The sequence below is a fragment of the Mangifera indica genome, chromosome 1 (assembly GCF_011075055.1).
Source record: "Mangifera indica cultivar Alphonso chromosome 1, CATAS_Mindica_2.1, whole genome shotgun sequence".
NCBI lineage: Eukaryota > Viridiplantae > Streptophyta > Magnoliopsida > Sapindales > Anacardiaceae > Mangifera > Mangifera indica.
Window position 1 is genome coordinate 11,106,772 of NC_058137.1, and position 16,541 is coordinate 11,123,312.

Sequence of the window (16,541 nt, forward strand, 5' to 3'; positions counted from 1 at the left end):
CTTAAATTGAGCATGTGCACATTGCTTTTATCCCTTTTCTTCTTTTAAATTATGTTATTTTATTTTCTTAGAATTATGTAACAGGGAAATAAAGTCATGTAATAATTGAAGACTGGAAACAAAAAGACAAATACGAAAACCCAAAGATGAAGATTTACCTAGGTTGACTAATTAAACTTCTCTTGGCTCGAGGGGCTTGACATTAGTTATAGTTATGTACTGGCATATTTTATTTTTATGTTGTAGAATGTATGTATAAGTTTTATTTTACAAATATCACCTAACATGAGACTAAAATCTGATGAGACTAATTGATAAAACTCTTAATTTAAATATTTAATATAAAATTGAATTGATGCTTTCCAATATAACGCCTTACTTAAACCCTTGTTCGCCAAAGCAAAAGATACACTTCTGCTAGGTGAAAAATTATAAGTTAATAATATTGGGTCTGACTTAACAAATATATTTTACTTGTTCGCCAAAGTGAAGGTAAAGTATGTTAGAGGCATGAGTAAGGAATGCATTTGTCAATATAAGGAGATATGTAGTATCCACCATACTAATACTGAGAGTCACATTTCTCTCCTTCCTATGAAAACCTAGTTGCCACTCTTTTTGTTTCTTTTCTTCATGTGAACACCGTGAGTCCAATCAAGAGCCCTAGTAGCCTTTTTGCCTGGATTTTCTCTTTCGTGTTCATGCTCCGTGTGGACACTAAGACACTCATACTTTCTCTAACCATGTGAAGGTTGAAAGAGTCATTAATGCATGTATAAATCTTAAACATTTTATGAGTGATTTGAATATTTCATGAATTTTATGTTTTAAACAGATATCCTGGCTAGAGTTTTCAGGATTATTTGATTTTTAAATTATTATTCTACTGTGTTGTTGATTATCAACACCTTGAAAACCCTACACTTCATTATCTGGGTTAACCTTTTAGATTGCTCCACATATATTTTTTCTTCTAAATTTCCATGCAGAAATGTAGTAGTCATGCTCTAGTTCTAAGTCAAATAAAACTAAAATAGACAACATTAATATGATTGATGTATGCTTTACAATTGGTGAAGATATCTCATGATAGTCAATTCCTTCTACTTGAGAAGAAACTTTAGCCACAACCCTAGCCTTAAACTTAGTTTGTTCAACACCAAAGATAACAAGCTTTATTTTATAAACCACTTACACCTTATAACTTTTTGGTTGATAGGTCTTTTAACCATAAACCAAGTTTCATTTTTAAGTAAAGAATTCATTTCATTTTGCAAGGCCTTAAACCATTCATTTTTATTCTTACTCCTACAGGTTTGTTTATAATTTAGAGGTTTGTTTAATTCAATTACATCTCCTTTTTAAAATGCATATGCAATCAAATCTGATTGTGCATACCTTAAAAGGTAGTCTAATGTTCCTTGTAGACTTACCCCTAGCCAATTAATAATAAGATGAATATGTTTTATCAATGTCTAAACCAAGATAACTCTGACTATGTGATGATTGTTGGTTCAAACCCTTATCTTCATACTTTGGAGTATGAATAGGTTCATCACAAAACTTAATAGCACTATTTTTATTCAAGTCAATATGTTTCATCTCAATGTGGACTTGTTTAGACTATTCATGACTAGTATTAAAGAAATCTTTATATAAGAGAGTTTTATTAAGATCTACATCTCTGCTAATAACACATTTTAACTCTCCACTCAACTAAAGTTTATAACCTTTAGTTTCCATAGGGTAGCCTAAAAAAATTTCTTTGGGTTTTAAGATTGAGTTTTCCTTGGTTTATTTGTATATAAGCATGACAACCAAATGGTCTTAAGGGATTCAATTTGGGTGGCATTTTAGACCACAATTTCATAAGTGTTTTAAATTTAAGAGTAGAAAAGGGAGATCTATTTATCCAATAACAAGTTGTTGTAACAATTTCTACCCAAAACCTTTTACTTAAGCCAGAATCAGCCAACATACATCTCAATTTTTCTAATATGATTCTATTAATTCTTTTAGCAAGTCCATTTTGCTGTGGAGTGTCAATATAGATTCTATGTCTTAGAATTCCAAGTATTTTATAGAAATTAGTAAATTGTTTATTACAAACTAAACACTATTATCAGTTCTTAACACCTTGATTTTTTTATTTGTTTGATTTTCAACTAGAGTTTTCCATTCTTTAAAGAAATCAAAAGTTTGATCTTTATTTTTCAAAAAGTACACCCAAACTGTTCTAGAATAATCATCAACAAGTAGAGATCCCTATAAGTCTGAATAGATGTGATCTAACACTTGTTTAGATCTATATGTTGCAGCATAACACAATTTTCACTTAAATCTAATGTTCTAATCATTTTAAGGTATATTAATTTCCGTTTTAAAGTTCTTGCAACTCCATTAAATTTGTGTGTCCTAATCTTTTCTACCACAGAATTGTATCATCTGTTTTATTAGAGATAGAGACCATTGAATCCCATACAACTTATTCTTTTAGTATATACAAGCCATTAACTAACTTGTCCCTTATTATTACTAATGCACCCTTTATTATTTTCAATGTGCCTCTTTCAGATTTGTAGCTATAACCACTGGAATCTAACAAACCTAATGAAATTACATTTCTTTTTAATTTTGGGACTAATTTGACATCTCCTAAAATTGTAGTTGAACCATCTAACAGTTTAAATTTTATTGCAACTATTCATGTCACTTCACTTGACTCATCATTTCCCACGAGAACTTTACTCCCATTTACATGTTTTGACTCTAAAACTAGTCCTCTCTAGGTGTCATATGAATAGTACAACCAGAGTCCAACACTCATTCATCTCTAGACATCCCTTTAGATAGAACTAAGACCTATGCATTGTCATAGGCATCTAATATGTTTGTAATGTCCTATTTATCAAAAGTAGAAGAATTATGTTTTTTCTTCCTATCAGGACAATTTTTTTTCATTGCTCCTCTTTATGACAATGCCAACAAACTCTTTTTTAATCTAGATTTTGACTTGTTATTACTTTTATCTTTATATTGAGTTTTCTTTTCACTTCTGCCCTTAGTTTGTAAGCCTTCAGCTATGGTTTTCTTTTGAAATTTTATTTCTAACTCTTTTGACCTAAAAGCCCTTAAGATATCTTCCAAGGAAAGAGACTCTCTACCATATTTAATAGCAAGTTTATCATCCTTAAAAGTTTCAGGTAATGAGTATAATATGACAATTATTTGATTTAGAGATCTTTTCATCTATGTTTGCAAAACTGATTGTAATTGTATTAAACTCATATAAATTTTATTTCTAAACTTTTACTAGGATCCATTTTAAAACTAAATAACTACTCTTTTTAATAAATTTTATTTGTTAAAGATTTAGTCATATAAAGTGATTCTAATTTTAACCATAATTTTGTAGTAGTATTGACATCATCAACTTGTTTAAGTACATTATTAGATAGGTGCAAAATTAATAAACTATAAGTTGTTTTGAGTACCTCAATTTTTGTAGAGTCTAACATTTCACCAAGCAAAATCCCTTCACCACCGAGAGCTTTGGCGTATTTTTTATGGACAAGGACTACCCTCATCTTTTTTCTTCATATATTAAAGTCAATCTTTTCATCTAATTAATTAATACCGATTTTTGTTGGTGTCATATTGTTCTAAAGTCACTTTTAAATCTTCTTTACTACAAGAATCAAGAAAAAAGGCAAAAACAATACCCTAGAAAAAACAATGACTACTATAGATTAATAAATCTCTCTATTTTAGGCTTTCTTTTACATGATCTTGTTAAGACATTAGCAAATGCCAACAAGAACAACAATAATTTATGAAAACACAATAGATTGGCAAATCCATGTGGCTCTAAAACCACTTGTTATATTATTTGTTCAAGATTTGTCAATTAACAAGATTAATAGGAGTAAAAGAAAGAAAATATCAACACTAAACAAATACTTAGTTTGGATTTCATAAATGAAATCCTACATCCAAGGCAAATGCGTTCCTTCAATCCAATCCACTATTTAATAATCAATGTAATAATATACAGTACAATAATTCTCAAATTAAACAATTCACAAATAATATAAACTGAAACAAAAAAGAACCAAGAGAGTTTGTAGACTTCTCAGTGTATAGGAATTCACAAACAAGGGAAAAAGAAAAGCAAACTAGAAACCCTAGGAGAGTGGACTCATAGAAAGAAGATGAGTTTTGCACGAAAATGAAGTGATAAATGAAACCTAAGGTCAAACACCTACTTTTATACCTAGGGTTGAAAATATCTAACCCTTGACTTTACTCAAATAAAGACAATGTTGCCCTTCTACTTCTAATTCCTAAAATGCCCTTGTTAGTTTAAGACACATACAACCTTTTACAATTGAGTTCATAGTTTAGACTTGTACATGAAACGTGATTGGAATTGGAATTAGGGATCCACACAATAGTGAGCCATATTATTTTATTTACATTTTTTTAAATAATTCAGTTCAGTTTGAATTAGTTTGTGTCAAATTAAGTACAATTCGATTTAATTTTAGGTTGACTCAAAGACTGCCCATTATATTTCATGTTAAAAGATTCAGGAGTAACCCCTTTTTTCTTTTATCTTGTCATGTCAGATGAGCAGGCTGTTGAAATTTGCCGGCTATTGTCTGTTTTCCATCTTCTTTAACAAAGACAAAAGTCACAAAACTAACGAAAAGGATGTTAACGATAGTTTCCGAACTTTATAGGGCGAAATTGTTATTTTAAACCCTCCGTGTCTAAAGACTAAATCTAACTCCCAGCAAAACCCAATAGTCTCTTTTTATCTTCTTCTTCTCTTAGACATTTCCAACTTCACTTTTCTTAACGGCTCTCTCTCTCTCAGGTTAGCTTCATTTTCTCCATTTCGCCTCAATTTTATTTTCAAAGATTCATTTTCTTTTACTATTATTATTTTTTTCGAAAAATTAATTTCAGGCTATTTTTGAGTTGTACAATTCTTAATTCCTTCTGATACTTGACCTGGATGGGTCCTTTAACGCTAGCTGTTGATGCGAAAAGCACTTCTTCAGCTTCTTCAGGTAATCAAAAAGCGCTTCTGCAGCTCATTTTCATTCTCGCTCTAAATTAGTTCTGAATTATTTTCCATTAATTTAGGTTTAAAAAATGCATTCCGTACTTTTTTGGTTAATAATTTAAATAAAGTTTTTTAAAAGCAGTGGAATAATAAGTTTTAGGAAACTAAAGTTTGGTTTAAGTGTTTTCAGAAAACAATTTGTGATAAATGGAAAAGGCTAAAATTCGAAAGGAAGGAAGGTTTTTTTTTTTTTGGAATGGCATAGAAAAGCATTTTTTTTTTTATAAAATAAAACTCAGTGTGGTTTAGTTGAAGCATTTTCAGAAAACAGTTTGTGATAAAAGGAAAGAAATATTTTTTTTCAATGTTTTTTATTCTGAAAATAGTTTTAAGTATTCTATATCAAAAGCATTTTTGTGTATAATATTGCAGTTTGGTTTTCAAGAAAATTGTTTATGAAAAAAAAATGTTTTCTAAGTTTTATGTTTTGGATTCTGAAAAAAGTTTTTGAATATTATATTTAAAGCATTTTTTGGGTATTAAAAATGTTGAAATACAACTTTAAATCTACTTATTGTATGTGTGTGTGTATATATATATATATGAGATTTGCATTAGTTCTTATTAGGGTTTTTTTTTTTTTTTGGTCCAATCTAAAAGAGAAAATTCTTTCAAAATAAGGGATGTGGAATCTCTGAAAAATAATGTGTTTGGTTTGAAGTTTTCCGATATCCATTGAAAAAAGAAAGTTTCATCTACAATGCCTTGATGAGCTCATTAGACTTGTTAGTTTTTAGAAAATTATAATTATAACAATGAACTCGTAGTGAAACATGTACAACAATTGGTTTCTTTTGTGGGGAAAACTTTTTTCTTTGTACAATCTTGTTTATGATTTGAGCAGGTGATACATGTTTGCAGATGTATCAAACAAGAAAACGCAGAAGTTGCAGCTGGAAACAAGGAAGCCTTTTGCATCAATTAGCATGGAAGAGCAGAAACCATTTGATTTCTTTCGCACTTTATTTGGTATGTGCAGTTCACTAATTTTCTTGTGGTGAAAATGGAAAATTCCTATTGTATTTTTCAGTTTGTGTAATGTTGGAAAGTAAATCAAGTATTGATTAAGAAGTTCATTATTGATTGATTTGGTTTGATTGGATGATTTTGTTTAGGATTGTATTGATTGCCTTTTTTTTTTTTATTTGTATCGATTCTTACTAGTTTTAGGTTCTAAATCCTTTGTATAAATTTCCCCTTTGTATTATGGAAAAAGTGTGGTTTAGTTTATTCAAACAAGAATATTTGTTTCATGGTATTAGAGCCTCAATCCTAAGTCTATAATTCTTCTTTGATGTCTAAAGTTGTCGAATAATCACTTGAGTTGTTGGAAACACTGTTGGAAAGCATGAAATGATTGAAAAGCACAAAAGTCATCAAAAAAGGCATAGACGCGCTAGAGAAACACAGACACCACCAAAACTTGACAACCTCACTGAAAACCTGCTGAGAAAAACATCACAAATCTCAAAAAACCATGGAACAACAACACAAACTACTAGAAAAGTGCAATGCCAAAGTTCTTTGCAAACATCACAAAAATTGTTAGACAATCACACCCGCTATGGAAAAGCATTAAAATTGTTGGATTTCTTCTTAGATATTATAGAAGCCATAAAATACCGCAATCTTGTCGAGCTCTTCCCAAAACCCTAAGATCTTGCCATCAGTCGCCTTCAAAATCTTCAAATCTTGTTGATTTCCTTAAGAGCTTGTTGATTTGTTGTTGTCATTGCTAACTGATTATAAGATCTATTAGTGCCACCTTTTGTTAGCAAATTTCAAAATCCCCCTTGTGGCAAATTTTGAAAAAGCCCTTATTGTAGACTCCATATTGTATGGTTAGAATTCTGAATTTTAGTACTAAATATAATGAATTTTTATTAAAGGAAAATATGAGGGGTACAATTAAAAGGATGAAATCTCTGACACTCCACCAAGAGACTTTGGTGGTGCTTCACCTTCTGGAATACAGTGCTACATTGAAATTGGATTCTAAAAATTTATCTAAATCTTCCCAAAACCATACTATTTATAGCAATAAGATTCTAACCCTAACTGACAATAGTTTGAATCCAAATTTGACTCTTAATATAAAACGTTATAATTCTAATATAATATTTCTAATGTTCTTTAATAAATTCCTAATCAAATTCTAATATTCCTAAATTACTTAAATCCTAATATAATTACAATATTCCTAAATTACTTAGGGGGCCTAACAATTCCTTCTCCCTTAGCAATAGCCTTGTCCCTAAGACTGAGATATAAGATTAGTCACACTTTAATTTCATGAACGTCTTCCCATGTCGTTGCTTCCATTTCTCATACAGGAAAAACAAAGTCAAGTACACCGCCCTTTATGAACATGTATCTTGTCACAAGCATTTCAGATAAAGCCCTACAAAAACTTTGTGATAAAATGTTAGTTTGATTTGTAAGTTGAGACCATGCCATAAGAGCATCCTATTCCTTGAGTGAGAGAACTTTTTGAGGCATTCAACTTCACCTTCTCATTCTACCTATCTTAGCAACATTGACAACATAAGAGGAATATGCTTTTGCTTGAGTAAGCATATACTTTGCAATTATAGAATATTCCTTAGAATTTGCTTTAATTGACATTAAATGACAATGAAGACATTGGTACATAGGAGCTTCCTATGCATATGAGTCATCCTCCAATGACTTCATTGCACTTTCAATTTCACCCAAGCTTTAAGCATTTACAATTTCAACTTTAATTTTTGAGGAGTGTCAATGACAAAATAACACATTTTCTTAAATCCAAAATCTTTACTATTGGGTTGGTTAATGGTGTCGTTTGACTCCTTTTGCTTCACTTGCTTAGCCTCCACGGTCTTGTCGTTCTCGACAGCTTTCATGTCACTGTTGTCATTGTTCTCATACTTAGATCAATGCTTCAATCTCACTTGAGGAACTAGAAAGAAAACAATTTTCACTTGCTGAGCACTTAACAATCAACAATGCCCCTTTTAAGACTGTTATTTGCAATTACAAAGCACATTACTCTATATCTCCATTAATAGCACTATTAGTGTGAGCCATAATAGCTAACAAATCGGTGATTGGTGTAGTGCTTTTGCACTGGTGTGTGATGCAAGTGTCCTTTTGCTAGTCGTGATCATTGATGTGGTAGATGGTGGAAGATTGTCACGCAAAAGTTTGTGTAAGTGTGGAGGATTCCGAATGAGGTGTAGTTTGTTCTCCCGTCATGGCTTATTTTCCTCCTATTGTAGCCAACATGTCTTTTATCACCAAAATCTCTGAGAATTTCTCTTCCAAAATTTGGAAATGGAAATTTCAATAGTTTCTCCTCCGCCTCATGGATCCACTCCTTTAACTCATTGATTTCTTTTTCCATAGATTCTACCATATTCTCCATCATCATATTAATCATAGACTTGAAATGAGGTTTTGATGTCAATTGTTGCAAGAGCAATACTATATATACCCAATTTTGAGTACTAATTGGGTACACAAAACTTGCTGCTCATAGTTTCATTGTTGTTGCAATTCTTGAATTGTATGATTGGAATTTTAAATTTTAACACTAAATGTAATGAATTTTTATTGAAGGAAATGATAAGGCTTACAATTCAAAGGATATAATCTTTGATGCTCCACCAAGAGACTTTGGTGGTGATCCACCTTCCAGAATACAATGCTATGTTGAAATTAGATTCTAGAAAAAAGCCTTTATATCTTTCAAAACCTTACTATTTATATGTATAAGTATCTAACCCTAACTGGCAATTATTTGAATCTTAATTGGACTCCTAATATAAAATTCCTAATTCTAATATAATATTCCTAATGTTATTTAATAAAGTAATAAATTCCTGATTAAATCCTAATATAATTAAAATATACTAAAATTAATTGGGGCCTAACAACCCTCGTGGCACTTTTCTTCTAGAAGAAAACTTAAAAGTTTCAACCTGATTTAAGAGTTGTTAGCGTTGTTGACACCAGTTGATCTTAATCTATTAGTGCTAACATCATCTGACATATTTTGTTTATCAATTTACCAACAAAATCACAAGTTCTTATATATGAAAGAAATTACTTTGAATTCAATGAATCTATAGTTTATGTAGGTAATATTGAACAGTTTTTTTTTTTCCCAAAAAGCTTCCTGGAAATTGTTGAATTGTGGATACAGGAACCTTAGATCATATGACTGGGCCTATGGAAAATATGGTGGACTATACTAAATGTGATAGTAGTTTGAACGTGATAGTGGCAAATGGTAAAACATCTCCAGTTGTTGGAAAAGACTCATCAACTTTAAAATTAGTCTCGGTGTTGCATGTTCCGAAGTTGAAATGCAATGTTTTGTTGGTTAGTCAGTTGACTAAGGATATGGATTATATAATAACTTCTATTGTTATTGTTCGTTTTAGGACATATCCTGAGGGAGGTCGATTGGTAGTGCTAAAGAATTGGAGGGCTCTATTGTGTCTCAGGCAGTGAGCCTTATCCAATAAATAGATCTCTCAATAAACCTTCTTTTTCATTCTTTTCTAATTCAGATGTAATACTTTGGCGTGAATGTCTTGATCACCCTAACATCTCATATTTAAAGTCATCCTTAGGACCCTACAATATCACTGCTAATTTTCCTTCCCATTCCAAATAATGAACTCTCAAGTCATCTTCAAGCCCCTTTCGTCCCAAGTCAACTTGTTACAATGAGATTGAAACTTTTCTTTAGTTACCCAAAGTCATACATGAACCCAAACTAATGACTATTCAAAGGGGAAGTTTGAATCCTAAGAAACTGATTTAGTACATTCCAAAAGACCAAAACCAACACCAAAACACCGTTAGATGCCCAAACCAGAGAGTCCTAAGGAGGTATCAATGCTAATAAATGATTTGGATCTTTTTAGTGCTCTTAGGAAACGTGTGAGATCTTGTGCTAAACACATACTTTCTAATTTTCTGACATATTCTAGATTGTCTCTCAATTTCAAATTATTCACTGTAGTAGTGGATGGAGTGAATGTACTAAGGAATGTTCAAGAAGCCTTGAAAGATCCAGAGCGAAGTAGTTTTTGAAGAAATGAGAGTCTTGATTGACCATTGTACATGAGATGTGGCATATTTACTTGAGAATAAGAAGATTGTGGGGTGCAAATGGGTGTTCACTATTAAGTACAAATTTGATGGTAGTATTGAACGATACAAAGCAACATTGATAGCCCAAGGTCTTACACAAACCTATAGGATTGACCATGAAGAGACCTTTGCACCAATAGCAAAGTTGGGTTCTATCAAGATATTATTATCTGTTGCAGCTAATCTTAGTTTGGGTCTTATCCAATTGGACATAAAAATTGTCTTCTTAAATGGAAAACTTACGGAGAAGATATACATGAAGATATTGCTCGGGTTTGAGGATAAAGGTGAAGTCGGCAAAGTTGCAAACTAAAGAAATCATTGTATGGTTTGAAACAATCATCAAGGGTTTGGTTCATAAGATTTAGCACAACTCTTGATTAGATGGGTTACCAATAAAGACAAACTAACCACACTTTGTTCATAAAGAACACTTTCGAAGGTAAGAAATTTGTTTTGATTGTTTATGTTGATGATATCATTATTGTTGGAGATGATTATACAAAGATTAAGAAATTTAAAGAAAAACTTGCGGGCAAAGTTTAAGGTTGAAGACTTAGGTTAGGTTCAATGAGATACTTTCTTGGTATAGAGGTTGCAAGAAGCAAAGAAGGGATTATGATTTCTTGAAGTACTCACTTGATCTTCTAAGGAGACAGAAATTTTAGGATGTAAACTTGCTAGTACACCTTTGGAAAGAAATTGGAAGTGTAAAGGTAGTGATAAGGACCTTCCAATGGAGAGGGAAGATACCAGGGATTGGTTTGGAGATTGATCTACCTATCTCTCACTCACCTAACCTTGCCTACGATGTTAGCATGGTAAATCAGTTTATGAATTCACCAATGCAATCCCACATATTTTCAGATACCTAAAAGGAACAACTAAAAAGGATTGTTGATTTGAAAGACCAAGGATAGAGGTATAGTTGGCTTCACATATGTAGATTGGGCCAGATCTCCATGAGACAATAGGTCCACATTAGGTTTTTGTACAAAATTGAGGGGTTAACAAGGTGACTTGGAAGAGCAAGCAGTAGTCAGTAGTTGCTAGAACTTTTGTCAAGGCTAAGAATGAGGCAATTGCCCAGGGAATTTGTGAGTTGACTTGGGTAACTAGAATCCTTAAGGATTTATAGTTGCTTGTGACTAGCCCTATTCTCTTTAGTGATAGCAAATCTCCTATCAATATCATTCACAACCCAGTTCAACATGTAAGAATAGGCTGAAACTTCACTAAAGGACAAATTGGAGGAGGGATCAGTCTAACCTACATTTCATCCACACAACAAGAAGCAGCCATTTTAACCAAATTTAAGCTAAAGTCAGCTTTGAATCTCTAATAAGCAAGTTGGGAATAATTTACATCTATTCACCAACTTGAGGTGGAGTGTTAGAATGTAGATCAAGTCTTGATTAAGAAATCCACCATTCAACTGATTTGGTTTGATTGGAGAATATTTTTTGTAGGGTTGAATTGATTGCCTTTAATTTTCTTTTCCTTCCTTTGTTTTTTTGCCTGTTTGTACAATACCTTACTAGTTTTAGGTCCTGAATTCTTTGTATAAAGTTCCCTTTTGTATAATGGTAAAGTATGGTTCAATTTATTCAAATAGAAACTTTTTTTTCATGTGAGTTTGCTCGTGTGGAATTCTCATTGTTGGATGATGCTTTTCATAATTGATTTTTGTTCATTAAATGTTTAGGGCATGTTCTTTAGGTCTATAACCACTCTGTTCTTTGAAAGGATTGAAAACACAGATATAGTGGTTCGGTTTTTGTTCATGGCATATTGTTCTAAATTCGCTAATGTCAACGTTGCAATGATGCTCATACAGCAAATTTTATCATGTGATTTTCATACGTACTAAATGGTCAGGAAATTTTTTGCAGAAGGAGTTATAGCAGGAGGTACAGCTGGTGTTGTTGTTGAAACTGCTTTATATCCTATTGATACCATAAAGACAAGGCTGCAGGTAGGATAATCAAGCGATTATATGTTTAATTTTTCCTTGGCTGGAGTTCGAAATTCAGAGCTGTCACATATCATTAGATGGAAACATTCTCTATCATTGTTATTACTGCTTCATTACTTATTCTTCAGTTCTTGTCTTCTTCTTTAGGAGTGCCCTTTGTCTGTTGTAATTTGGATAACTCCTTTTTTTTTTAAATGTAAGAAATTGCAATTGTTCAATCTCTTTTTCTATAAACAAAGGTCACTAAAAAAAAATTTGCCTGTTTTCAGTTTGCTGTTACTTCATCTTTTCTTGGGGTTTAGATAGAGATGCATTTAACTTGTATATGTATAATAGTTGGAGGGTGAATCTAATAGTTGCTTATCTCATTTAAATTATCTAATCCCATAAGTTAGTAGTTATCCTGGTCTGAAAACTTTTTTGCATGTATTTTATAGGCTATTCAAGGTGGAGGAAAAATAAATTTGAAAGGCCTTTATTCTGGTTTGGCTGGAAACCTTGCTGGGGTCTTGCCGTATGTACTTATGAACTACATCTCTTCTATTTACAGGAGTCTAATTGTTTCTATACAAGTTAAGAATCATGTTTTACCTGCTTTACTGTGTTAAATTGTGGAAGTTGGCTCTGAAGCTTTTTTTAATCAAGATTTAGTTAGCAAATCATTTGATTTAGCCCTCTCTGTTCAAGTTATTTTCATTAATTCATCTGTCATCTGAAGTTATATTGACAAATAGATTCTTGATACTCTATTTAATCACATTTGCACATTTCATCCAATAATTAAGTAATGTCTTCTGTATCCAAAGTGAGTTGTATATGTTCAGGGAAGCACCTTGTTCATCAATTATTGCTGAATATGTATTGATGTAGTGATATGAGCTCTTACATACTGGTTAGTCCTATTTGTATGAATATAATTCTTTTATACTTTGTTTATACAGTGCTTCTGCCTTATTTGTTGGTGTGTATGAACCAACAAAACAGAAATTGTTGAGGATGTTTCCTGAAAATCTTAGTGCTGTTGCTCATCTGGTGAGTGATAATTATAGTCTTTGGTCTTTGCTTTTGCATGTTACAGACGGTTGCTCTGAATAAATTTCTCAATTTCTACGTTTTAATTTTGAAGGGTTGTCAATATTTATCGGTTACCTTCAAACATGTAACTTGTGTTGCTGGTATCCCATGAAAATCATAGATGCACAGGCTTTCTAGTGTCTCCACACTTACCTATTGGACAATACCATTAAATTATGCTTGACTTTTAGGCCCTCAGTTCGAAGTATCTTCATCTCTTGTTATAGTAGCCACCCTGAAATTCCCGCTAACATGCTACCCGTCATTCTGAATGGTTTGGTCCAGTGATCACCTTGAATTTGTTTAGTTGCTTAAATTTTGCACTGCAGTTCCATTCTGTAAATATTTTTTCCGTTTGGAATATTATTTTCTTGCAATAAGATTATTTACTATTATGCAGACAGCAGGTGCCATAGGAGGGGTTGCTGCTTCTCTCATCCGTGTGCCGACAGAGGTAGATTTCTCTACCTATGCGTTTTCATTTTGAGTACTAGGCAAAATTCTTTTGTGTTTGGATTAACTTTTTACCATTTAACAATTAACAGGTTGTTAAGCAGCGGATGCAGACTGGGCAGTTTGTTTCAGCTCCAGATGCTGTTCGTCTAATTGTTTCAAAGGAAGGATTTAGGGGTCTATATGCGGTATGAGATCTACATGTCCCCTTTCTCTTTCATTACAGCAATGCTTGCACTCTCTCGCTTTTAGTTTGAGACTGAAATAATTTTGTTAACTTGGGCCCTTATTTTGTTGGTTGTTTCTGTGGTTTTTTATTTCTGACCTGCAGGCATGCAGTTTTGCATTTTATTGCTTATTTTGGATATCTGAATTGAATGACATCTTTGAAATTACAGGGATACAGTTCCTTTCTATTGCGGGATTTGCCCTTTGATGCAATTCAGTTCTGCATATATGAGCAGCTTCGGTTGGGCTATAAAGCAGCAGTAAGCTCCTTGCCATTCATTGTTTCATGTTTACAAAAGTATATTGCACTCAATGAGTATCGTCATCGTCATATGATTATTCACAGCCAAGTTCTCATAAAAAACCAAAGAACAGGACTGAGGTGCATTACAATATATAATAAATGTAATTGACAACTAAAAGAAAAAACTTGAACTATTAGGTGAAAAGAGCATAATTTGTGTATTGAGACATAACATTGGTACCTTTGCTTTTCCTTTTCTATTACCAATGGACCCTGTAAAATCTTGTTCTTTTATGCTTTTGTATTTGTAAGCACAACTACAAAGACGCAGTATTTATTATAATTTTAAGTCTTGTTGAATTGATAAGTTTGATGTTTTCTTCTTTTTGTAGGCACGCAGAGAGTTGAATGATCCAGAGAATGCAGTCATTGGTGCCTTTGCTGGTAATGACTTGCTTGTTCACATCAATCAGGAGTTACTCATATAATGTGCTTTTACAAGACACAATTTTCACCATCAAAATTGATCAATTCCCATATCTACATTAATAAAATGCAAAACAGAGAATTGAAGAGTATGGGTTTGACATGGGCGATGATGTTTTTTTTTCATTTGTTTTAAATTTCTCTGTTATAGGTGCATTGACTGGAGCTATTACTACTCCCCTCGATGTGATTAAAACTCGATTAATGGTTCAGGTATGATCATTTCTTTTTCTTGCTTTTGTTCTTTATTCATTATACTCAGCAGGTTTATTATTTACAATTCAATTCTCGTTGTAGGGATCAGCAAACCAATACAAAGGTATCTTTGATTGTGTTCAAACTATTGTTAGAGAAGAAGGACCTCCAGCACTTCTGAAGGTAGACGTTCCACTCCATGGATAAATTATTTCCAGATGATATGATTGAAAAGGATGGAATTACTGAAAAAAAACTTGTTACAACTTTTACACATTCATTTTGATTATATTTATACGGACATGATTTGATGATTACTAGAGGACTACATTTTCTCTTCATCGTAGGGCATTGGACCAAGGGTACTGTGGATAGGCATTGGTGGTTCAATCTTCTTTGGCGTCCTGGAAAGCACAAAGCGGGCGCTTGCTCAGAGGCGTCCATCACCTCCCAAACAGTCAAAGCAAGATTAATTTTATGTCCCGAATGTTTATATATATATTCAATTCACCAACATAGCATCAGAGATTATCTGTGATTGTTGCTCGCTTGGAGCTGGTAGCAATTTAAAAATCTGCATTTGATGAAATAAGTTCAGTTACATCTGGAAGAAAAAGGTTAGATAGAAGTTAAGCAGGGCCATCTGAATGAAGCATTACCAAGATGTTTAAGGCTTATTTATGCCTTGATTCTTTGTAGACAAATTAAATCAAACTTTTTGAAAAGCTAAAGGCAGTTACAAGTTCTGCACTTATAATTTAAAAATCAAATTTATAAAGGCAGTTATCAGTTCTCTCTGTATTCATTTTGGTTTTGTTTCTTGTTTATTTCTTATTTTATATAATATTTATTTATTTATTTATACGGACCTTGAAAGGTTTGATTGAATGACAAAAATCTCCTTGGATAAGATATTCATTATTAAGTAATCTGAACATAGTTTTTCAACAACGTATTTTTCAAAATCTCGAAAGTAACTTTCAATGTCCAAGAGTATAGGCTAGTGCTTACTTCTTCAAAACGGAATTTCATGGAATTTAGTAGGCCATCGATGTCACTTTTACGGTAGCAGTATCGGACGATCAGCCCTTTGTCATCACGATTGATATCATTTCAAAATAATCATGAAAGTTGTGGCCATGGAATCACATCAACAAGAGGTAGGCCCTACCATGCATGCCCTCTGCGGAGTACAAAGTTGCGCACGGTACACTCATTGATCACTCTGCTGAACTAGTTGCGTACAGGTCTGTCAATGGGGTTTGATGAATCCAATGCTCGATTACGGTTCGGATTAAACAAATTTTAGGTTTCGAGTGAGTCTAATAAAATATATATATATATATATGATTATTAAGTTATTAAGTTTAGACTTAATAACCCAAACTCCACTAAGAGTGGAGAAGTATAATGTGCAGGTAGCGTTTGTTTATTTGTTTCACGTTTGAAATAGATTAAATCTGAAATAAATTTAAATTTTATATATATAGGTGTAATTAAAATTAATTTTTTTTTAATTTTTCATATTGAACTTACATAATTGAATATACTAATGATTATGTCATCTTATGATTAAATAATTTTGAATCAAAGTTCATTTTCAACCAAAT

At 32.3% G+C, this 16,541-nt stretch overlaps 1 protein-coding gene across 2 annotated transcripts; it reads left to right on the top strand.

Moving 5' to 3' along the window:
- Positions 1-4,728: 4,728 nt before the first annotated feature.
- Positions 4,729-15,736, top strand: LOC123209804 (S-adenosylmethionine carrier 1, chloroplastic/mitochondrial-like). Of its 2 annotated transcripts, XM_044627951.1 has the most exons (13): positions 4,729-4,879; positions 4,972-5,075; positions 5,993-6,100; positions 12,169-12,251; positions 12,689-12,765; positions 13,193-13,283; positions 13,726-13,779; positions 13,871-13,966; positions 14,177-14,266; positions 14,643-14,694; positions 14,888-14,949; positions 15,034-15,114; positions 15,279-15,736. In XM_044627951.1, exons 2-13 carry the CDS (start codon positions 5,021-5,023, stop codon positions 15,402-15,404), a joined length of 975 nt encoding a protein of 324 aa, XP_044483886.1. In that variant the 5' UTR covers positions 4,729-4,879; positions 4,972-5,020; the 3' UTR covers positions 15,405-15,736. The 2 variants fall into 2 exon arrangements, with proteins under 2 accessions (XP_044483886.1, XP_044483895.1); XM_044627960.1 differs by lacking the exon at positions 4,729-4,879 and having other exon boundaries at positions 5,976-6,100.
- The last annotated feature ends 805 nt before the right edge of the window (positions 15,737-16,541 follow it).